At 37.6% G+C, this 25,588-nt stretch overlaps 1 protein-coding gene across 4 annotated transcripts in view; it reads left to right on the top strand.

Annotated features, from left to right (window-relative positions):
• MACROD2 (mono-ADP ribosylhydrolase 2) overlaps nt 1-25,588 on the top strand; it is a 2,180,049-nt gene that overhangs the window by 75,758 nt on the left and 2,078,703 nt on the right. For all 4 annotated transcript variants that reach the window (XM_030915179.1, XM_030915177.1, XM_030915178.1 and 1 more), the window contains exon 3: nt 5,096-5,203. In XM_030915179.1, coding sequence (XP_030771039.1) covers nt 5,096-5,203 — 108 coding nt within the window. The remainder of the gene's footprint in view (nt 1-5,095; nt 5,204-25,588) is intronic.

The raw sequence follows: 25,588 nt of genomic DNA, 5'->3' as shown, positions 1-25,588 counted from the left end.
TGATTCTGTTTAATCAGCATTCAAATCTTTTGACATTTTTGACAGTTTTCCATAATCTAATTCTAAATTAATTTATTGTGTTCTATTTATAGAACACAATAAATTCTATTTATTCTAGAATGTTGGCCAGGCTGGTCTTGACCTCAGGTGATCCACCCGCCTCGGCTTCCCAAAGTGCTGGGATTACAGGCGTGAGCCACCGTGCCCAGCCCTAAATGAATTACTAATCTTGGACTGACCTTGAGATTTCCCATAGGTCCCCTGGAAAATATCAAAGGATTTGTTCTTTCACCTAGTAAAAATATTGTTTGTTTGATATATTAAATTATGTGGGCAACATTGTCAAGTAAAAAGTGATGCTTAAGCTTTTCTAGGTTATAGTTGTATGGGTAAATATTAATAATGAAAACATTCCAGAAATTATGTGAATATCATAGACATTTGCCAATACCCTCATTGTCCATCATATGTCCTTGTATATACTGTTATCATCATAATGCCAACTATTATTGAAATATTTAAATATTGTGTGCCACAAAAATAACCTAATTCCCTCATCAGTTTTATCATTTTTATAATGAACAGAGTTTAACCATAGACATTTTAAGTCTTTTATTATCCACAGATAGGTTTTCTTTTACTCTGATTCTTCCTGAAAGCTCCTGTAATCAGCTTATAAGCCAGAATGCTTCATTTTCAACACAACTGATTGTCTTAGAGATCTATGGAAAGGACCATGCCAGGTGCTCTGGGGTGTAGGCTTCAAATGGCATTGCTTAGATACTTGTAGACCATACCACTGGAATGAGTATGGATTTCCGCAGCTAGTAGAGAAGCTGACTCATAAAACTGCTAACCCAGGATAAAGCAGAAGATTCAATTACATGGGGCAGAATAAACTAATAAATAAGATAATTTTTATGGTTATTGTTTTGGAATATTTCTCATTCTTTAATGTCTTATTTAAGGAGCATTTTTTTTCCTGTTTTCTCATGCTTTCTGTAACTCATGACAATTTAGTAGGTTATGCTTTTGTAAAAAGAGATGAAACATATTTTCTTCCAACCTGATCCCTCCAGAATTCAGAAACACTTATTGAGTATTCTAATTCTCAATGGCATTACGATTATTTGGATAAGTTCAATAAGATTCTGTCTTCCTTGTAACAGGACATACTTGGAAAAATCAGTTTATAACCAAGGCTTTGACTGGGATGTCATATTTGAGAATGATGCATTGAATCAGATACGTCCAGACACTTTTAAGGCACAAAGACTTTATGGAGTCAATGCTTACAAAGTCCTCTTGGGAAAACTGGCCTGGTACCTGGCTTATTGGATCCTGCCATCTTATACATTTTCTCAATTCTTCTAGTTTCCTCTGAAAGCCTACTACAAGTCTCCAAACTAACATTTTTAATTTCTCCCCACCTTCCTCACTTGGCATCCCTGAGAACTAAAACTGTCTTTTTCCCAGAAGGGGACAGTTAAGACTGTCTTCTTAAGCAAACTTTAGTCAGGTTTTTCTAAGTCTTTTTTGTGTCTAGGCCCCATTCTTGCAATACCTGCATAGCCCAGTTTCAGCAAGAATCTTGCTAAGTTAGTTAAGAGAAAATGTCTTACCCTTGATATCAGATCACCCTTGATACTTGGTCAAATTGCTCATCCCCCACCAGGCAATATGTGATCACCCTGGCTTGCCTTCAGCAAGAATACTGTTAAGGCTCTATAACCAGAATCCCCCTATGTTTCCTCTTAGTTATTTTCCATCCACTCACCTCCATCCTGCTCCTTGGCTATAAATCCCTGCTTGTTATTGCTGTTTTTGGAATTGCTCCCAGTTCTATACTGAGGTCTCTTTCCTTTATTGTAATAGTTACTGAATAAATTCTGTTTTTACTGCTTTAATCACTTCCAGTTCCAGTTTTCTTTGACATTATCAAAAGTATACAATATGAAAGAGCAATTACTGTCATGTGTTTACACTGACAGATATTTCAACTTGCAGTTGTATAAAACCAGTGATGTACAAAGCCTGAGTTGGTGCTTTGTGTACGTAGAGAATGTCCATGAGGGAGATATACTTGACAACTTTTTGTCCTATTTATTACTGAAAACCTAGGGTAGGGAAAAAGATACATTGAGCTTTGTGTGTGAAGAGGAAGGCAACACATTGCTATGCAAATAAAAGAGGTGGCCTCTAAGTGGTAATTTGTATTGTTGTATTTGCGAAGAACAGTTGCTGGTCAAAAAATACTCCCATTAGGTTTTGATTTATTGTTGAAGGAAATACTGCTAATTATTAGTCCTATCAAGCTGTAGCCTTTAAGTATGTACATAACTTTTTCGCATACTATGTGAGGAATTGGGCTGTAAGTATAATCTGACTGTTGAGGGAAGAAGAGTCTCATGTTAGTTTTTAAAATGAGAGACAATTAAAATATTCCCTCATAATGCTGATAATTCAAGTAAAGACTATTTTGAGTAACTTACTTGAGTGACATGTCACAGCAGTATGTTTTTTCATTACGTTGAATTGTTTGAACCTTCACTTCAGTCTCAAAATATTCCATTTAAAAAATTTGCAGATGACAGATTAGAGTTTCTTTTTAAAAAACTGAACGGTGGTATAAAAATGGTTTAAATGTCAATGTTTTCCCATACCTTTCTTTTTTTTTTTTTTTTTTTTTGAGACGTAGTTTCCATCTGTCGCCCAGGCTGGAGTGCAGTGGCACGATCTCGGCTCACTGCAACCTCCACCTCCCAGGTTCCAGTGATTCTCCTGCCTCAGCCTCCCAAGTAGCTAGGACTACAGGTGCATGCCACCGTGCCTGGCTCTTTTTTTTTTTTTTTAGTAGAGACAGAGTTTCACTGTGTTAGCCAGGATGGTCTTGATCTCCTGAGCTCATGATCTGCCCGCCTCAGCCTCTGAAAGTGTTGGGATTACAGGCGCGAGCCACCGCACCTGGCCCTCCCATACCTTTCTTTTATAATTACTTTTGAGAAAGAAACACATGACTTATTGTCTCATATGTTTAAAATTTCTTATCACTACAAATGTGATGTTACTTACATAATGCTTCATGAAAAAATGAAATAATACTTTTTAGAGCTAAAACCAGTTAAAGAATAATTAGAAAATCTATTTACTCTGTCTCCCAAGTTGAAATGGTCTTTCTGCATTCATTTATAAGTCTGTCAATTTAATGCCTGATAGAGTTCTGAAACATCTTCAGTGATGAATCTTTATAATTTCTAGGTTCACAAGAGTCTAAATATGCATTTGTCTCTGACAAAGCCACCAAATGTTTATTGTCATTTAATAATCATTAATGGAGAATCAAGAGTTTATAATTTGGTTAATCACAATAGAAACTAGTTTATCTCTGGCAGAGATAAATAGTACTACTATAGGAGTCCCTGCGAGGTCAACTCAAGTATAAGTATTTTATATTTTGAGGTTTCCTAAAGTTTTTCTCTACTTCATTGACATACAAGTTGCCCACATGATTCTCCTTCTCATTATTACTACAACTAGTTGAGTATTTTGATTAGAATACTTCTGGGAGAGAAGTGGTTGCTAAGAAGGGAATGCTTTATAGACAGAGAAAGGTTCATTTTTATGGTCACAGGTTATTTTCTAGTCTTGGCCAAATTTTCTTTTTGGTGGGGGGACTATTGTGGTCCAAAGACAATTTAGGTGACTCATAACCTATCACCTCTAATCCCCCAGATGTCTCAAAATTGCATGCTCATGAGAGTATCTCAATGAGTGAATAGCAGTATCTCCTCGCATTAAAAATTTACACATATCATAAATACTTTTAAAAATCAGAGTATCTCAGTGAGTGAATAGCAGTATCTCCTTGCATGAAAGATTTACACATATCATACTTTAATATAAATAAATTCAAAAATACAGATCAGCTTTCCTATAAGTATACTAAAAACCTTTTTATGAATAGCAATTTAAAATATTTTAAAACATTTATTTTGCACAGCTTTGTTTACTAGGTTTAATTTATCTTGTTACTATTTGTTAAAAATAAACGGAAATTCAAGTTTATAGGTTTGCTCTTAAATCATTTAAAAAAATTCAGATTTCAGGATATAATGTTTTTGGCTTGTTTTAAATATTCCTGCTTGCTGGCTCTTGTGTGTTGGGGTAGAGGTTTCTTTTTAAAATCTAGTAGCACCCTCTAGAGCAAAAGGTAAAATACAATTTGATAAGAAAGGAGCAGTTTAACAAATTCAAATATTCTCCTTGAAATTTCCTATCCGGAGTAATAGTTTGTTACTTAGAAGTACCAAAGAGCTGGCCAGACATGGTGGCTCATGCCTTTAATACCAGCACTTTGGGAGGCCGAGGTGGGCAGATCACTTGAGGTCGGAAGTTCAAGACCAGCCTGGCCAACATTGCGAAACCCTGTCTCTACTAAAAATACAAAAATTAGATGGGCATGGCATGGTGGCTCATGCCTGTAATTCCAGCTACTTGGGTAGTGGGGGAGAGGTGGGTGGGGCTGAGGCAGGAGAATCTATTGAACCTGGGAGACAGGAGTTGCAGTGAGCCGAGATCACGCCACTGTAGCACTCGAGCCTGGGTGATAGAGTGAGATTCCCTCTCCAAAAAAAAAAAAAAAAAAGAAAAGAAAAAGTAGCAAAGAGCTGAACCTAAATTTTTTTTGCTCAAAAATATATATATATTCTTATCAAGGATGCCTTTTAGGTAAGTTCTTCTTACCTAACATTAAAGATTAAAACATCTTTTTCTTACCTCCTTGTGAATGCAATGGTACGTAATTTTATTTTAGAATGGATATTTTAATAAAATTACCCATAAGTATTGAATTTCTTGTTGACCAATATAACATGCTAAAATTTTATTGTATGTCCATTTTGTATGTGATAGTGTGTTTGTTTTGAGAATTACAAAATAGAGAATAAACCACACCCCTTGTACTTACGCTCTTGTTTCCACTTGTTTTTTGTAGTAGAGCATGACACATACTGGGTCTTGTAGTAGTCTTGAGTAAAAAATTATCTTGATTAAATTAATAATATTATTATTGATATATATCCATTTTCTATTACAGAAGAAAATACTCAGGAAACATCCCAGGTGAAGAAAAGTTTGACTGAAAAAGTTTCTCTCTATAGAGGTGACATCACATTGCTAGAGGTAGATGCTATAGTCAATGCTGGTGAGTAGGTGATTTTTCTGTGATGTGTTTGTTAAATAAGTATTATTTCAAAATATTTTTTACAATTAAGAATGTAAGTATTTTAGAAAAAAATGCTTTCTGATGTATAAATGTCTAATCTATTTCTCTTCTTGATTGAACACATTGGAGATCTTTGTTTTTGTATGTTCTGCAATTAATGTGCATCTACAGCACCCTCTACAGTGAAAGGTGCTAGGTTGAGATTAGGATATTGGACCACTGGAGAAGTGACAGATTGTTGCAGAAAGTTCTTCAGAAAGAACTTTAGCAAGTATATTATTGTTACTTTCATAGCTTGAATTAATAGTTGCCCAACATAAATACAAGCTCATCAAGCTTTTTTCTTCTTTTGAATAGGTTGTCAGGCAATGATTGAACTGTGTAAGACAAAAGTGAAAATATAAAGAAATTATTTCAGTGATTTCAAAACTTAAGTTGTTTGGGTTCTGGTTTTCATTTTCATCATGAAATGCTTAATTTTAACCAGCATATTTTAATTATTTTTAATAATTAATTGTCTAGTTTTCCTATTTCAACATTGGGAAAAATTTAACAGATGTTATATTTTATTATGTGGCTATATATCAAAAAAGATGTAATAGCTGTGATTCTATAAAAATATTGTAAATGAGAGGATATTTAATGGTTTTAATTTGTGTAATTTGTGTTTTGTAAAGTTAGGCTGTTTGAAGGTTGCAAGTGTCAATTAAAAACAAATCTGGACTTAGGTAAGGAGAGGCTTTATCTAAATAGACTATTACAATAAAAGGAGGAGGATGATTCCAATAGCGGGAGGCAGAATATTGTGTTATCGGGAATGTTTTTCCCTGAGGTCAGCTGGTTCTGAGGAATGGCTGTTAAGGAGGGGTGGCTCACCTTCCATTGCTTCAGGGTGGACCAAAGTTCAGGGGTTTCAAGGAAGGAGAGGAGCCTGACTAAAGTTTGGTCGGGTCGTTGGTGGGCATTGACCAACCAGAATGGCAAATAGGGATGAAGAGTTTGGCTAATCATGTATGAGACAGAGAATGGGAATTTGGAAAGTCCATTTCTGGCCTTGTCATTTGGCTGCAAGGTGGTCATCTGTCAGTTTTATCTAGTAAGCCTGTTCCCAGAACACAAAAGGATAGGGGTAATTTCTTGACTGTGACTCTTTCCAAGAGTACAGAGTTCAGGTGAAGTTCAGTGTTATCTCCAGGTTCCCTGTGGTGATAATAAATTCACACAGGATAGTAGGAAAATGCATTGGCAGATGAACAGAAGGGTCTAATGGAGAACTGAAACATTGTTCAAGGATATTGTACAGCTCTGGCAATTGAGCAGAAAGTTCAGAATACTGGTCTGCTTATTGTTCCCTTAGAATTGGGTATCAGTTACAGCTGGGCATGGTGACTCATGCCTGTAATCCCAGCACTTGGGGAGGTCGAAGTGGGTAGATCACTTGAAGTCAGGAATTCAAGACCAGCCTGGCCAACATGGTGAATCCCATCTCTACCAAAAAATACAAAAATTAGCCAGATATGATGGCGAGCGCCTGTAGTCCCAGCTACTCGGGAGGCTGAGGCAGGAGAATCGCTTGAACCTGGGAGGTGGAGGTTGCAGTGAGCCGAGATCATACCACTGCACTCCAGCTTGGGTGACAGATTGAGACCCTGTCTCAAAAAAAAAAAAAAAAAAAAAAAGGATTGGATGTCAGTTGCTTTGTACCATAGCTGCTTTGCCGTAATCAAGGCTCAGTTTTCTCCTTTTCTTCTTCTGATGCTTCTGCACTTCCTTTCTCCTTTGCTGCTTCTGCTGCCGGTCTAAAATGTAAAGTCTTCTTGAGAGAGGAGGCTGGGTCATTTAATTGCCACCCAATATGACTCACTCTTTCATCCTCAGGTTACCTCATAGGATACAGGTCTCCCTTATATGTAGTATCTGTGGATTGTTCATTTGTGGCCCTGGGTATCAAGATGCTTTCTCTGTCCCATGGGGCCTCTGGGGGAAGACAGGCCCTTAGAAAGGGTCTCAGGAAGTCCTCTCCAGTAGTTTTAATAAGATATCACTATAGATAGTAATTTAATGTATATGCCCTAAATTCTATAAATATATGAACTTTAATTTTAAAACATTTAAAAGATCATATGTGTGTATATATACATAAAAGATATGTGTGTGTATATATATCTTTTATGTATATACACACACACTTGATCGTTTATATATACACACATATGTATCTGTATACACATGATCTTTTAAATTTTTAAAAATTAAAGCTCTGCCAGGTACAGTGGCTCACGCCTATAGTCCCAGCACTTTGGGAGGCCAAGGCAGGTGGATCATGAGGTCAAGAAATCGAGACCATCCTGGCAACATGATGAAACCCCATCTCTACCAAAAATTCAAAAATTAGCCCGGCATAGTGGTGTGTGCCTGTAAGTCCCAGCTACTTGGGAGGCTGAGGCAGGAGAATTGCTTGAACCCAGGAGGCAGAGGTTGCAGTGAGTCGAGATCATGCCACTGCACTCCAGCCTGGCGATAGAGTGAGACTCCATCTCAAAAAAAAAAAAAAAAAAAGTTAAAGCTCATTTATTTATAGAATTTAGGGCATATACATCAATATATATAGACACATAAAATATATATATTTATACACATATATCTTTTAAATTTAAAAAAATGTATATATGTATGTACATATGTATATAAATACACTATCAGCCTTCCTGTATGTTCTTGTAATTTCTAACCATTACTCCTAGTCCTGTCCTGAGGAAATACAATTGATCGTATCTACTTCCTTTTTAAATACTTGAAGATCACTCTCACAGGTTTTCTCCTTCTTGTTATTAAGATAACATTGATTTTGCCCTGTTAGCACACACTTAATAAGAGTAATAATGGTCTTTTCTCGGTTTTGCTGTCTTCCCATGGAAGCCACACATTAGTACCATTTTTTCTTTTTGTGTCAACTCCTAAAACAATGTCATCTCCTTCTTAAAAGTATTTAATACTGTGTATTTGTTAAATTGAATTATTTAAGATATGGAATTGAATTTGTAGATCTTTGACAAATGGGACATTCAGCATTGGAAGCTTGACACAGTGAACCAACTGGTTCTGTTTTTTGTTTTATCTGATCAATTAATAAAAATATTTTGGGAGTAATTATTGAAATAAAATGGTGCAAAACAGAAGAACATCATTAACTACCTCATCACTATTTTGTTCTTTTAAATATTATCTTGCTCTTGCCTAAATGTATAACTTTTCATAGCTGCTGCATAATATATAAGGGTATGATGAGTTTATATGAAGACAGGCAGCAACTTTTGCTTCCTCCCAAAATGATTCGGTAATTTTAACTCACCTCTCTGGCTGTGATGATTGTAATTTGGCCATGTTTTGCATCTCACAAGGATGGTCTCATCAGGAAGATCCCAGGTAGATGGAAAAGGGATGCCAAATGAATATACACTGTAATGGCTCTATTTACAGCTTTCTGCTGTGCAGTTTGTTTGCCTGGTGTGGAAGGAGTGGAACAGCTGCTAACTTTTCAAGTGAACAAGGCAACATGGCAGGAAACTATAGAACTGCCTCTACTGGGAGGGGAGTGAAAAACAGTACCCCTAGTCACTATGCCAAAGCAGCCCCGTCACCTCCTGTTAGACTTCTGAAGTACTCTTTTCATGACCGTATTAGTACATTGGAACACCTGGTCTTAGTTGCTATGAATGAAATGACTTCATATTTTAAACTTCTTTCTAATAATGTGTGTTTTGAACTGCCTTAACCTCTTTAAATGTGACCCAGGATGGACTTCTTGTGTATTATATTCTTCTCTCTAGGAAATTATGCATGTTTAGTATGTTTTAATAAAACAGATTTTGCAAGCATTATAGTACACAGGGCGGTAGCACAAGTTTAGAGTTAGGCAGACCTGGGGTCAAAATTCAGGTTATCATAACCAAGACCATTTTTCATTTAAACTTTTTATTTTGAAATAACAATAGAAAAGACAAAAATAGCACAGAGTCCTGTGAACCCTGTGTAAACTTCTCCCAGTGGTGGCTTTGTATATAGCTATAGTACAACATCAAAAGCAGATTTTAAAAAATAATTTATTTTAGATTCAGAGAGTACTTGTATACTCGTTGCATGGTATATTCACAATGCTGAAATTTGGAGTATGATTGATCTTGTCATCCAGGTAATGAGTGTAGTACCCAATAGTTACTTTTTCAACCCCTGCCCCTTCTTTTCCTTCCACCTTAGTAGTCCCCAGTGTGTATTGTTGCCATTTTTATGTCCGTGTTTACCCAATGTCAAAAACCAAAAATTGATACTGTTACATTACTGTTATCTAGACTATAGACTTTATTCAAGTTTTAACCATTTTTAAACTTGCATTCATGTGAATGTGTGTATATGTGTGTGTAGTTCTTTGTAGTTTTATTTAATGCATAGATTCATGTGACCACCACCACAATCTAGATACAGAAATATTCCATTATCATAAAAGAACTCCCTCATGCTGTCTGGGCGTGGTGGCTCACGCCTGTAATCCTAGTACTTTGGGAGGTCGAGGTGGGTGGATAATGAGGTCAGGAGTTCAAGACCAGCCTGGCCAAGATGATGAAACCCCGACTCTTTTAAAAATATAAAAATTAGCTGGGTGCAGTGGCAGGTGCCTGTAATCCCAGCTAATCTGGAGGCTGAGGCAGGAGAATCGCTTGAACCCGGGAGGTGGAGGTTGCAATTAGCTGACATTGCACCATTGCACTCTAGCCTGGGCAACAGAGCAAGACTCTATCTCAAAAAAAATAAAGAACCCCCTCTTGCTGCCACCTTTGTGTTTATATCCACCCATCTGCCTCCCTCCCTGTTTTCCATCTCCACCGTTTTATCGTTTTTAGAATGGAATATAATTCTACAAAGACGTAATTAATAATGCTGCAGTGAACATGCCACTACTGATATCCCTTTGACATACTGATTTCAGTTGCTTTGGATACCTAGAAGTAGAATCAACAGATCATATGGCAGTTTTATTTCTGGCTTGTTGAGGAACCTCCATGGTGTTTTCCTCTGTTAATGTACGTTCCCAGCAGCGTGCAGGAGTTCTCTTTTCTCTGCATCCTCACCAACACTTGTTCTGTTTCAACATGACAAAAGCCATTCCAACAGGTGTGAAATGATATCTCATTTTGGTTTCCATTTGTGCTTCCCTAATGATTAGTGATGCTGAGCATTCTTTTCATGTACTTGTTGGTCATTTGTATGTCTTCTGAGAAATGTCTGTTCAGGTCCTCTGCGTGATTTTTAATGGGGTTGTTTTCTTACTGTTGAGTTCTTTAAGTTCTGTATATATTTTGGCTATTAACTCTTTTTCAGAAGTATTCTTTGCAAATATTTTCTCCCATTTTGTGGGTTGTTTCTTCACTTTGTTAATTGTTTCCTTTGCTGTGCAGAAGCTTTTTAGTTTGAGGCTGTCCCATTTGTCTGTTTTGCTTTCATTGCCACAGAAATTGCACTTACATTAGAAAGTATGGTTACCAGAGGCTGGAGGGGGATTGGAGGAAGGGAATGGGGAGTTGTTGATCAAAAGTTACAAAGTTTTAGATACACAGGAGGAATAGGTTTTGAGATTTATCTTGTAGCAGGGTGTCTGTAATAAATAATAATGTATTATATATTTCAAAATAACTAAGGAAGTAAATTTCAAATGTCTCACCATAAAAAATGATAGATAAGTGAGGTGATGGATGTGTTAATTAGTTTGGCTTAATCATCCACATTGTGTATACCATATATCAAAACATCACATTGTACCCCATAAACGTATACAATGATTGGTCAATCAAAATAATATTAATAATAATAATAAAGTCATATAAATGGAATTATACAGCATGTAATCTTTTAAGGTTGCCTTTTTTCACTAAACATAATGCCCTGAGGGCCATTCAGATTGTATTAATGAATTAATGAATTTATATATTTATCAATTCAATAATTGTGCATTCCTTTTTATTGTTGAGTAGTAGTTCATTGTATGGATGTACCAGAGTTTGTTCAACCATTCACCCATTGAGGGACATTTGGATTCTTTTCAGTATTTTGCTGTTACCAGTACAGTTTTTATGAACATTTATGTACATGTTTTTATTTTTTATTTATTTTTTATTTTTATTATACTTTAAGTTCGAGGGTACATGTGCATAACGTGCAGGTTTGTTACATATGTATACTTGTGCCATGTTGGTGTGCTGCACCCATCAACTCGTCAGCACCCATCAACTCGTCATTTACATCAGGTATAACTCCCAATGCAATCCCTCCCCCCTCCCCACTCCCCATGATAGGCCCTGGTGTGTGATGTTCCCCTTCCCGAGTCCAAGTGATCTCATTGTTCAGTTCCCACCTATGAGTGAGAACATGCGGTGTTTGGTTTTCTGTTCTTGCGATAGTTTGCTGAGAATGATGGTTTCCAGCTGCATCCATGTCCCTACAAAGGACACAAACTCATCCTTTTTTATGGCTGCATAGTATTCCATGGTGTATATGTGCCACATTTTCTTAATTCATTCTGTCACTGATGGACATATGGGTTGATTCCAAGTCTTTGCTATTGTGAATAGTGCCGCAATAAACATACGTGTGCATGTGTCTTTATAGCAGCATGATTTATAATCCTTTGGGTATATACCCAGTAATGGGATGGCTGGGTCATATGGGACTTCTAGTTCTAGATCCTTGAGGAATCGCCATACTGTTTTCCATAATGGTCGAACTAGTTTACAATCCCTCCAACAGTGTAAAAGTGTTCCCATTTCTCCACATCCTTTCCAGCACCTGTTGTTTCCTGTCTTTTTAATGATTGCCATTCTAACTGGTGTGAGATGTTATCTCATTGTGGTTTTGATTTGTATTTCTCTGATGGCCAGTGATAATGAGCATTTTTTCATGTGTCTGTTGGCTGTTATGAATGTCTTCTTTTGAGAAATGTCTGTTCATATCCTTTGCCCACTTTTGGATGGGGTTGTTTGTTTTTTTCTTGTAAATTTGTTTGAGTTCTTTGTAGGTTCTGGATATTAGCCCTTTGTCAGATGAGTAGATTGCAAAAATGTTCTCCCATTCTGTAGGCTGCCTGTTCACTCTGATGGTAGTTTCTTTTGCTGTGCAGAAGCTCTTTAGTTTAACTAGATTCCATTTGTCAATTTTGGCTTTTGTTGCTGTTGCTTTTGGTGTTTTAGACATGAAGTCCTTGCCCATGCCTATGTCCTGAATGGTATTACCTAGGTTTCTTCTAGGGTTTTTATGGTATTAGGTCTAACATTTAAGTCTCTAATCCATGTTGAATTAATTTTCGTATAAGGAGTAAGGAAAGGATCCAGTATCAGCTTTCCACTTATGGCTAGCCAGTTTTCCCAGCACCATTTATTAAATAGGGAATCCTTTCCCCATTTCTTGTTTTTGTCAGGTTTATCAAAGATCAGATGGCTGTAGATGTGTGGTATTATTTCTGAGGACTCTGTTCTGTTCCATTGGTCTATATCTCTGTTTTGGTACCAGTACCATGCTGTTTTGGTTACTGTAGCCTTGTAGTATAGTTTGAAGTCAGGTAGCGTGATGCCTCCAGCTTTGTTCTTTTGACTTAGGATTGTCTTGGCAATGTGGGGTCTTTTTTGGTTCCATATGAACTTCAAAGTAGTTTTTTCCAATTCTGTGAAGAAACTCATTGGTAGCTTGATGGAGATGGCATTGAACCTATAAATTACCTTGGGCAGTATGGCCATTTTCACGATATTAATTCTTCCTATCCATGAGCATGGTATGTTCTTCCATTTGTTTGTATCCTCTTTTATTTCACTGAGCAGTGGTTTGTAGTTCTCCTTGAAGAGGTCCTTTACATCCCTTGTAAGTTGGATTCCTAGGTATTTGATTCTCTTTGAAGCAATTGTGAATGGAAGTTCATTCATGATTTGGCTCTCTGTTTGTCTGTTACTGGTGTATAAGAATGCTTGTGATTTTTGCACATTAATTTTGTATCCTGAGACTTTGCTGAAGTTTTTTATCAGCTTAAGGAGATTTTGGGCTGAGACAACGGGGTTTTCTAAATATACAATCATGTCATCTGCAAACAGGGACAATTTGACTTCTTCTTTTCCTAACTGAATACCCTTGATTTCTTTCTCTTGCCTGATTGCCCTAGCCAGAACTTCCAACACTATGTTGAATAGGAGTGGTGAGAGAGGGCATCCCTGTCTTGTGCCAGTTTTCAAAGGGAATTTTTCCAGTTTTTACCCATTCAGTATGATATTGGCTGTGGGTTTGTCATGAATAGCTCTTATTATTTTGAGATACGTTCCATCAGTACCGAATTTCTTGAGCGGTTTTAGCGTGAAGGGCTGTTGAATTTTGTCAAAGGCCTTTTCTGCATCTATTGAGAGAACCATGTGGTTTTTGTCTTTGGTTCTGTTTATATGCTGGATTACGTTTATTGATTTGCATATGTTGAACCAGCCTTGCATCCCAGGAATGAAGCCCACTTGATCATTGTGGATAAGCTTTTTGATGTGCTGCTGAATCCGGTTTGCCAGTATTTTAGTGAGGATTTTTGCATCGATGTTCATCAGGGATATTGGTCTAAAATTCTCTTTTTTTGTTGTGTCTCTGCCAGGCTTTGGTATCAGGATGATGTTGGCCTCATAAAATGAGTTAGGGAGGATTCCCTCTTTTTCTATTGATTGGAATAGTTTCAGAAGGAATGGTACCAGCTCCTCCTTGTACCTCTGGTAGAATTCAGCTGTGAATCCATCTGGTCCTGGACTTTTTTTGGTGGGTAGGCTATTAATTATTGTCTCAATTTCAGAGCCTGCTATTGGTCTATTCAGGGATTCAACTTCTTCCTGGTTTAGTCTTGGGAGAGTGTAAGTGTCCAGGAAATTATCCATTTCTTCTAGATTTTCTAGTTGATTTGCGTAGAGGTGTTTATAGTATTCTCTGATGGTAGTTGGTACTTCTGTGGGGTCGGTGGTGATATCCCCTTTATCATTTTTTATTGCGTCTATTTGATTCTTCTCTCTTTTCTTCTTTATTAGTCTTGCTAGTGGTCTGTCAATTTTGTTGATCTTTTCAAAAAACCAACTCCTGGATTCATTGATTTTTTGGAGGGTTTTTTGTGTCTCTATCTCCTTCAGTTCTGCCTGATCTTAGTTATTTCTTGCCTTCTGCTAGCTTTTGAATGTGTTTGCTCTTGCTTCTCTAGTTCTTTTAATTGTGATGTTAGAGTGTCAATTTTAGATCTTTCCAGCTTTCTCTCATGGGCATTTAGTGCTATAAATTTCCCTCTACACACTGCTTTAAATGTGTCCCAGAGATTCTGGTGTGTTGTATCTTTGTTCTCATTGGTTTCAAAGAACATCTTTATTTCTGCCTTCATTTCGTTATGTACCCAGTAGTCATTCAGGAGCAGGTTATTCAGTTTCCATGTAGTTGAGTGGTTTTGATTGAGTTTCTTAGTCCTGAGTTCTAGTTTGATTGCACTGTGGTCTGAGAGACAGTTTGTTATAATTTCTGTTCTTGTACATTTGCTGAGGAGTGCTTTACTTCCAATTATGTGGTCAATTTTGGAATAAGTGCGATGTGGTGCTGAGAAGAATGTATATTTTGTTGATTTGGGGTGGAGAGTTCTGTAGATGTCTATTAGGTCTGCTTGCTGCAGAGATGAGTTCAATTCCTGGATATCCTTGTTAACTTTCTGTCTCATTGATCTGTCTAATGTTGACAGTGGAGTGTTGAAGTCTCCCATTATTATTGTATGGGAGTCTAAGTCTCTTTGTAAGTCTCTAAGGACTTGCTTTATGAATCTGGGTGCTCCTGTATTGGGTGCATATATATTTAAGATAGTTAGCTCTTCCTGTTGAATTGATCCCTTTACCATTATGTAATGGCCTTCTTTGTCTCTTTTGATCTTTGATGGTTTAAAGTCTGTTTTATCAGAGACTAGGATTGCAACGCCTGCTTTTTTTTGTTCTCCATTTGCTTGGTAGATCTTCCTCCATCCCTTTATTTTGAGCCTGTGTATGTCTTTGCGTGTGAGATGGGTCTCCTGAATACAGCAGACTGATGGGTCTTGACTCTTTATCCAGTTTGCCAGTCTGTGTCGTTTAATTGGAGCATTTAGTCCATTTACATTTAAGGTTAATATCGTTATGTGTGACCTTGATCCTGCCATTGTGATATTAACTGGTTATTTTGCTGGTTAGTTGATGCAGTTTCTTCCTAGCCTCGATGGTCTTTACATTTTGGCATGTTTTTGCAATGGCTGTTACCTGTTGTTCCTTTCCATGTTTAGGGCTTCCTTCAGGGTCTCTTGTAAGGCAGGCCTGGTGGTGACAAAATCTCTAAGCATTTGCTTATCTGTAAAGGATTTTATTTCTCCTTCACTGATGAAACTTAGTTTGGCTGGATATGAAATTCTGGGTTTAAAATTCTTTTCTTTAAGAACGTTGAATATTGGCCCCCACTCTCTTCTGGCTTGTAGAGTTTCTGCCGAGAGATCTGCTGTTAGTCTGATGGGCTTCCCTTTGTGGGTAACCCGACCTTTCTCTCTGGCTGCCCTTAAGATTTTTTCCTTCATTTCAACTTTGGTGAATCTGGCAATTATGTGTCTTGGAGTTGCTCTTCTCGAGGAGTATCTTTGTGGCATTCTCTGTATTTCCTGAATTTGAATGTTTGGCCTGCCCTACTAGGTTGGGAAAGTTCTCCTGGATGATATCCTGAAGAGTGTTTTCCAGCTTGGTTCCATTTTCTCCCTCACTTTCAGGCACCCCAATCAGACGTAGATTTGGTCTTTTTACATAATCCCATACTTCTTGCAGGCTTTGTTCATTTCTTTTTCTTCTTTTTTCTTTAGACTTTTCTTCTCGTTTCATTTCATTCATTTGCTCCTCAATCGTTGATACTCTTTCTTCCAGTTGATCCAGTCGGTTACTGAAGCTTGTGCATTTGTCACGTATTTCTCATGTCATGGTTTTCATCTCTGTCATTTCGTTTATGGCCTTCTCTGCATTAATTATTCTGGTTATCAATTCTTCCACTCTTTTTTCAAGATTTTTAGTTTCTTTGCGCTGGGTATGTAATTCCTCCTTTAGCTCTGAGAAGTTTGATGGTCTGAAGCCTTCTTCTCTCATCTCGTCCAAGTCATTCTCCATCCAGCTTTGATCCGTTGCTGGCGATGAGCTGCGTTCTTTTGGAAGGGGAGATGCGCTCTTATTTTTTGAATATCCAGGTTTTCTGCCCTGCTTTTTCCCCATCTTTGTGGTTTTATCTGCCTCTGGTCGTTAATGATGGTGAGGTACTGATGGGGTTTTGGTGTGGGTGTCCTTCCTGTTTGTTAGTTTTCCTTCTAACAGTCAGGACCCTCAGCTGTAGGTCTGTTGGAGATTGCTTGAGGTCCACTCCAGACCCTGTTTGCCTGGGTGTCAGCAGCAGAGGCTGCAGAAGATAGAATACTGCTGAACAGCGAGTATACCTGTCTGATTCTTGCTTTGGAAGCTTCCTCTCAGGGGTGTACTCCACCGTGTGAGGTGTGGGGTGTTGGTCTGCCCCTAGTGGAGGATGTCTCCCAGTTAGGCTGCTCAGGGGTCAGGAACCCACTTGAGCAGGCAGTCTGTCCGTTCTCAGATCTCAACTTCCGTGTTGGGAGATCCACTGCTCTCTTCAAAGCTGTCAGACAGAGTCGTTTGCATCTGCAGAGGTTTCTGCTGCTTTTTTTTTTGTTGTTGTTGTTGTTGTTGTTGTTGTTTAGCTGTGCCCTGTCCCCAGAGGTGGAGTCTACAGAGACTGGAAGGCCTCCTTGAGCTGCTGTGAGCTCCACCCAGTCCGATCTTCCCAGGGCTTTGTTTACCTACTTAAGCCTCAGCATTGGCGGGCACCCCTCCCCCAGCCTCACTGCTGCCTTGCAGTTAGATTGCAGACTGTTGTGCTAGCAATGAGGAAGGCTCCGTGGGTGTGGGACCCTCCCGACCAGGTGTGGGATATAATCTCCTGGTGTGCCCGTTTGCTTAAAGCTCAGTATTGGGGTGGGAGTTACCCGATTTTCCACGTGTTGTGTGTCTCAGTTCCCCTGGCTAGGAAAAGGGATTCCCCTCCCTCTTGCACTTCCCAGGTGAGGCGATGCCTCACCCTGCTTCAGCTCTCACTGGTCAAGCTGCAACAGCTGACCAGTACCAATTGTCCGGCACTCCCTAGTGAGATGACCCCAGTACTTCAGTTGAAAATGCAGAAATCACTGGTCTTCTGTGTCACTCGCGCTGGGAGCTGGAGACTGGAGCTATTCCTATTCGGCCATCTTGCTCTGCACCCCCATGTTTTTATGTGACCATACATTTTTGTTTCTCTGGGATAGACATCCAAGTATGTGATTACTAGGTTACATGTAAGTGCATGTTTAGTTTTATAAGAAACTGCTAAACTGTTTTTCGTAGTAGCTGTACAATTTTACATTCTTATCAGCAATGTGTGAGAGGTTCAGTTTTTCTACATCCTTGCCAGCATTTGGTGGTGTAATTATTTCTTATTTTAGCTGTTGTAATAGGTATGTATTAATAGCTAATCATGGTTTTAATATTTATTTTTTATTTTTGAATTTTTTTCTCTGCTGTTTGAATCAGCATCATCATGGTTTTAATTGGTGTTTCCCTAAAGGTTAATGATGTCAAACACCTCTCCATATGCTTATTTGCCACCTGTATGTCTTTTTGGTGAAATATCAGTTCATATCTTGTGCCATTTTGTAATGGATCTCGGTGATATTTGTGAAGTTTGGGCATTTTTATTTTTTAAGGCCCCACCCTAAATCATATTGCTATATACTGAAATATACTACAGTCCATATCCAACACAGTCCATACTTAAGGGTTGGATGATAGTTAATTAGTTAATATAGTGGCATGTTTTATAGATATTTAGGTTAACATTAATTTTGATTTTGTACTTTTCATATTTTGGAAACCTAAATTATCTTTTTCTAGACTCTTGAAAAGCTTGTTGGTGTTATGCTCATAGTACTAATTATAAATTGCCCTGCTGACATCAGCTTGATTGGGCAAATTATTCAGCCCTTTAGTTCTCACTTTTTAAATCTATAAATAGGGATAATACTAGTAATTAGGATTAGACAGATGTTGTAAGTAATGTGTGAAAAATACATAGCACAGTTCTCGCACAAAATATGTACTTGGTATATTTTAGCTATGGTATTTATTTTTGTATGGCTACTGAATGGATTTCATAATACTGCTGTCTTTTCTGAGAGAACTCAGGTTAGTAGAGGAAATGGAGGATATCTTCTGTGTTTATTAGCATTCAGATTTTCCGTTATGCAGAGCCAGTTTTCCCCTGAAAAGCACTGGTGCTCAAGCTAGAGCAGTTGCTTTCTTCGTGAGCAGTTTTCAAAATTCCACGTATTTTTATATGGATTTGTCTAGTTACTAATCTATAAATGACACTTATCTGTATGTCCTTTAAGTTTGACTCTCTTTTACCTTATTTTTTAAAGACAGGAGTCTCACTCTGTCACTCAGGCTGGAATGCAGTGGTATAATCATAGCTCAATGCAGGCTTGAGCTTCTGAGCTCAAGCGATCTTCCTGCCTCAGCCTCCCAAGTGCTAGGACTACAAGCACGTGCCACCATGCCTGGCTAATTAATTTTTCTTTTTCTTTTTTTTTTCTGTAGAGACAGAGTCCTGCTATGTTTCCTAGGGTGGTCTTGAACTTCTAGCTTCAAGCGATTCTCCTATCTAGACCTTCCAAAGTACTGGGATTATAGGTGTGAGCTACCTCGCCTGGCCTTTGCTTTGATTCTGTTTTAAATAAAGTACAACTGTCTGTACAAAAAAGAGGTGTTTTCAGAACTAGTTTGTCTGTATGTGACATTCAGATTCTGCCTCACAAAACAGTATTTTTATAGAAAAAAATTCAGTATTTACTACGAGGAAAAGTCACGCTTTTAAATCAGTTACCTCATGGGGATGCTTGAAAACATTTTGGTACATATTCTTAGCTCTTTAGGGTTAAACAAACAGATTTTCAAATGCTGCCTACATAGAGGAGTAAGAAACATTCATTTGACAAAAAAACCCGAAAAACAAACAAACACCCCAAAACCCCCAGGAAAATGTATTGAGTGCTTATTATGAGTTAAGAACTAGGTTGAACAGTGGAGGTAAAGACAAGTAAGTAAACAGTTGCTATACAGCATGATAAAGTGTTTATTAGAGCCACGTCCAAGGTGTCATGGGCAAATACAGAAAAGCAAACAACTCAAGAAAGCAGGTGAGTGTATATTACATTTAGGAAACCACATGTGGCTGAGTGTGCTTGGAGCAAATACAGGCAGAGGCCAGATCATGAAGTGCTTTGTATGTCACTTTCAGGGCTGAGTTTTTTATTATTATTATTATTTTTTATCTTTTAGAAGATGGGGAGTTTTTGAAGAAATTTTTAGGGAGGGTATGTGTTAGAGAGATCCCTTTGACTGCAGTGTGAAGGATAAATTGGGGAAGGATTAAGTTTGAGGGGGAGACTGGAAGCAGAAATGAAACTCTTTAACTTTGTACTATGTACATCGCTGAAGTAAGTCTGATTTTTCCTCTCCTAGCTCGTAATTGTAGCTGTTGCTTCTACTGACTCTGCCCTCTTTAATGGTGGGTTGATTCTTGGATGATTATGGTTTGAATGCAGTTTGATTTGGAGTAACCTCAAAGAGCTTAAGTCTAGTGTGACTGGATTAGAGCAGACAAATAGAATCAAAGTGTATTTGTTCTTTCAACAACTTTTCTTGAATTCTGAATTTGTGCAGATGACATATCAAGACACTGCTAATCTGGCTTCTGCTAAACTGTTTTCACTAAAACTGTTCTCACCAATGTCACCATAACCTCTTTTTCTTGAAGTAATGGGCCCTTTTTTGGTCCTTATTTTCCTGGATCTCTCTATAGTATACAATACTGTTGACTACTTCATCCTTGAATGTTAATTTTCCTTTAGCTTCAGTGACACATTTGGTAGTCTCCTCTCCTTAGCTATACAGCCATAACCTTCATTTAAATCACATTATTTCTTACCTAGACTATTGCAATAGACTCCTGAATGCTTTACTTGCAACCTCATCTACTCTCCAGATGCAGACAAAATGATCTTTCTTACATTACTTCTCTGTACAGCCACCTTTAGTTGCTCCCCATGGCCCGTAAGATTAAGGGCAAACTCAGCATGTCAAACAAGACTTGCCTCAATATCCCTGCCATGCCAGTCTCCAGTCCACCAATCTCTTGCCACTGACCTGCAATTTTTTTCTGTCCCCCACCGTTTTTCTCCTTTCTCCCTCCCACCCACTTTCTCTTTCCCCCTTTTCCTCTTGGGCTTTGCACAAGCTGCTTCCTCTACCTAAAATATTACTTCTCTAAAGAATTTCTCTTCCTAGCAGTTCCTGCCTCAGTCTTTCAGCATGCCAGATGATGTTTCATCTCCTACTGGAAGCCTGGATTCCCCTCATTCAGCCTTCCAATCTTGAATGAGTGTCAGTACTATGGGTTGCATAGCTTCATACACTTCTGCTAGCATAGCACATAATCTAATATCAGTTGACTTATGAAGGCCACTGAAATGATTTGGACACATTTGCTTATAAGGGCTTTATAAGATTTTTACCAAAATGAAATCACAAAATTAAAAAAAAATTTGTGGGAAACTTGAAGATCCCCAAGATCTTCAGATGCTAGTGTGAGAAACGCTGCTGTAGAAGGATAGGAAATGTGGGAATCAAGTGAGAGACTGGGAGTAAACACATAGATTAAGTTGGCATATTAATTTTATTAATTTGAATGGTAAGAGGTATTGAGAGCTAAATGTGCTAAATTGTTATGATAACCTAAGAGGCAAATTTAACAGATGAAGAAATATCGCCATGGAGAGGTTAAGTGATTCACCTCTGGTTATACAGCCAGTAAGTAGATCTAGAGCTTGTGTTCCTAGCATCTTTCCTGTTGAATTCTTTCACACAGAAACTATGATACTATCCTAAGCCATCTCTCTGTATTAAATATAGATAATTCCTTAGTTGACCTTTTGGCCCTTGGAACACTATCAACCAATATGTGATATCAGGAGTTTTTATTAAAAGTATGTGGTAATTATCATCTCTATTAAATAATACCTCATCTTTTAGTCCTTCTCTAGAAATTTAACAACCACATCTTGTTTGAATTGACTATAGATCAGTTAGTGAAGTGCTATCTGGCAGTCTGAGCAGGTCTGGAAACGTGGCCTACTGAAGTGTGGTTGACCTCCCTTTGACAGTTCATTGTAACTTTGGAAGGATTATATCCAAATATTTTAAGTGCAAAAGAAAAATGTTACCTTGCTCACTGTGCAGGAATAGTAAACAATAAGATCACTCCTCTTCAAATTTTTTCGAAGTATTTAATTTACTAGTATGTAGGAGAGAACGTATTTACAATCAGGTCTAGATAGGTACTAATAAAAGGATGAATTAAGGTTAAAAATGTCTGTGGGTCCTAGTAAATTATATTGGCACACTTTTGGACTGAGAGTGGATTATTTTTTTCTCCATGTACAGATGGATTCTGTCTAATAGAAGAGATAGACCTGGAAGGAAGCAAATAGGAACAGTTCATTGTGTATAAAGTATGTATCAAGTACTCTTTGTGGATGCAGAGAGTTAGTAAATTATTTGTTTTAATCTCATTCCTGTGATGAATAAATTGTAATTTTGAGTGAGAATTAATTTTCAGGCCCTATATATAAGTTAGTTTACTTTTTTTTTGTTTGTTTGCTTGAGACAGAGTCTTGCTCTGTCACCCAGGCTGGAGTGCAGTGGCACAATCTCCACTCACCACAACATCCTCCTCCCCAGTTCAAGTGATTCTCATGCCTCAGCTTCCTGAGTAGCTGGGCTTACAGGCGGTTGGTACCACACCTGGCTAACTTTCTTGTATTTTTAGTAGAGATGGTGTTTTGCCATGTTGGCCACACTGGTCTCAAACTCCTGACCTCAAGTGATCCGCCCGTCTCGGCCTCCAAAAAGGATTGCAGGTGTGAGCCATAGCAGCTGGCTACTTTTAAAAACACTCTTTGCATATATGCTATATGGTCAGGGATTTTATTAGTTCCTTACCTTGTTGTTTGAGCCATAGAGCTAAGAACATACTTGGTCCCTTATCTTAACATTGCATGTCCTAAATTTTGTTTTGAGAGAGGATAACAGATGCATCTACTAATCTTTGGCCTCCTGTCTTTCTCCTTTCTTGACATTTACACACAAACTTTGCCCATGGGAAGTTTAGTCCCTTTCCCAGATTTCTGAGGATTTGTTTTCAGGACGCTTACATTTTCATGATCACTTCTTTCTCTGTAATATGGTTCTAGTAAATTTCCGATGGCCACAGTTGCCTCCTTATTTCTTGCCATTACTGTCTTCTCTGTCTTCACTGCAGGCTTCACCCCACACTTAGAACAGCCCAATATTTCCTTTATTTCCCAAAGCACTACTAATATTATGGGTAGTAGGTATTTACTGTAATTTAAGGGTTCATCAAACAGGCCCGCCATCTTAATGTAGCTGCATGTAGGATTATCTGTTTACAGTGACTAGGTCCTTGTATAATCTTATACCAAACCCATTGGTCAAAGAGCTTTGGTCTTTGCTAGAGCTTGGGGGTAAATACATCCATCTGATTTATGGTTCAGGGTGTCATTAGAGACAATTTTACTTGTTCTGTGCCACAATCACAGAAAAATATTTTGGAGAAGATAGATTGCAGGCTGTGTTATGAAAAAGTGATGATAACTTTCTGACTGTAATCGGTTGGTTGTTGCCAAAAATTAATTCAGTTTGTCAGACAAGTAATTTTTAAAAATGGAAAGTGAAGAAAGTTGATTTGTTTATTTTAGCTCTTCCTACCCCATACTACAAGGAGAGGCATATTTTATGTTGTGATTAATTATAGAGGACTTGGAGTCAGATCAATCATTATTTTAAGTATGCCTATTCAACTTCCTGGCCAAATAACTCTGACAACTTATTTAACCTTTCTGAATCTCAGTTTTCTCATCAGCAAAATGGAGATAATATAGGTTGAATATTTCTTATCCAAAATGCTAGAAGTGTTTCAGATTTTTTTTTTGATTTTGGAATATTTGCGTATACATAATGAGAAATCTTGGGGATGGGACCCAAGTCTAAACATGAAATTCATTTGTGTTCATATACACCTTATACACGTAGCCTGAAGGTATTTTTTATACAATATTTTAGAATAGTTTTGTACAGTAAACAAAGTCTGTGTATGTTAAACTGTCAGAAAGCAAATATGTCAGGTGTTGAATTTTCCACTCGTGGTGTCATATTGGTACTTAAAAGCTTTTGGATATTAGAGCATTGCAGATATTGGATTTTTGGACTAGAGATGTTCAACCTGTGGTAGGGCCTATTTCACAGGGCTATTGTGAAAATCTAAAGAAATGATGGCCATCTAAAGAGATACAAAGTACTTCACACAGTGCCTTATGTATGGACACATCAGTAAATGGTAGCAGAATTATACTGCTTAGTTTTAATATTGGAAAAAAATTTTATATGAATGTTATAAGGTAATTATGGGTGTTTTTCAAGTCCTGTGCAAAGATATATGTAAGGCCAACTAACAGGGTTTATTCTGTGTCCTTCAACTTTAGCTGTGACAATATTTACTTGACTTACATTTAGGAAAAGTTTTTCCATTCTGAAGTTTTATAATAAAAGTCAAGTTTCTATGACATTCTTGTAATTTGTATGAACCATTGACCAAGGAAAAGAATGGTTTTAGTGTACGTTAACAATGTGTTTTTACTACATTACTTGTGAATGTCATACTTGTGTCAAAAATTGAGATGATGTCATAAAATTATATAGATAACCATTTAATAGCTGAGCATAATTTGATTAAGAATAATTGATGTAGAATATATGAATTTTTAGATAGGTAAATAACGTATTAGGACTGCACAGGAGGAAATAAATGATACTTATTAGAAATGTTTTATTCACCTCTACTTGCTTAAAATAAATGTTATTTTTATGTATTTGTTCTGTAAAACTGAAATGAAATAAGGCGTATTTGAAGTTAGAATTTAAGTTATTGGGGAAATGAGGTTAATTTACTCTCTGAAATATTTTAGGACATAATTTACAACAACTACTTGATTGAATTGGAAATTTCATCTCTACTAGCAAAGCATCAAAGTTTTTTGACTTTTCACAAAGTTTTTGTGTTATATATTTTTTCTCTTAACTTTCTGTTGAGCAGTAATAGATCCAAACACACACACAGAAATATATAGCTTAATAAATTTTGACAAACTGTCACACCTGTGTAATAGCATCCAGATAAAAAAGCAGAATGTGGCCAGGTGCTCACGCCTGTAATCTCAACACTCCAAGGCAGGCGGATCACAAGGTCAGGAGTTCAAGAACAGCCTGACCAACATGGTGAAGCCCCCATCTCTACTAAAAATACAAAAATTAGCCAGGCGTGGTGGTGCGTGCCTGTAATCCCAGCTACTCAGAAGGCTGAGGCAGGAGAATCACTTGAACCCAGGAGGCGCAGGTTGCAGTGAGTCAAGATCATGGCAGTGCACTCCAGCCTGGGTGACAGAGTGACACTCCATCTCAAAAAAAGAAAAAAAAAGGAAAAAAAAGCAGCAGAATGTTACCAGTACTCCAGAAACCCTCTTGGCATCCCTGGTAATGAATATAGTGAAGTGTATTTACTATCTTGACTTCTAGTAAATACAAAACTTTTGCCTGTTTTTGTATTTTAGGTAAATTGACCTATATATATTCTTTAGTGTTTGGCTGTTTTTGTTCACCATTATGCTTGCAACATTGATACATACCGTTGGTTATAGATGTAGATCATTCGTTATCATTTTTATGTAATATTTCATTGTATAAATATGTCACAACTTATATATCCTATCTACTGTTGATGAGCGTTTAAGTAGTTTCTAGTCTGGGTGTTTTAGTACTGCAGTGAGCATGGTAACACATTTTTTTGATCCGCCCGGCTCGGCCTCCCAAAGTGCTGGGATTACAGGCTTGAGCCACTGCGCCCGGCCGGTAACACATTTTTGTGTGCTATTTTTGTAAATACATATCTATGTATTTGTGTTGGGTCTGTATCTGGGATATTAACTGTAAAATCATAGGATATATGCATATTTAACCTTAGTAGACACTGTTGTGTGGTTTAGTAGACACTGTTGTATGGTTTTCACTTCATACTTCCAGTAGCAGTGTATGAGACTTCTTA

The sequence above is a fragment of the Rhinopithecus roxellana genome, chromosome 13 (genome assembly GCF_007565055.1).
Source record: "Rhinopithecus roxellana isolate Shanxi Qingling chromosome 13, ASM756505v1, whole genome shotgun sequence".
Lineage (NCBI taxonomy): Eukaryota > Metazoa > Chordata > Mammalia > Primates > Cercopithecidae > Rhinopithecus > Rhinopithecus roxellana.
Note: the sequence above shows the minus strand (reverse complement) of the source record. Positions and strands in the feature narration are given on the sequence as shown.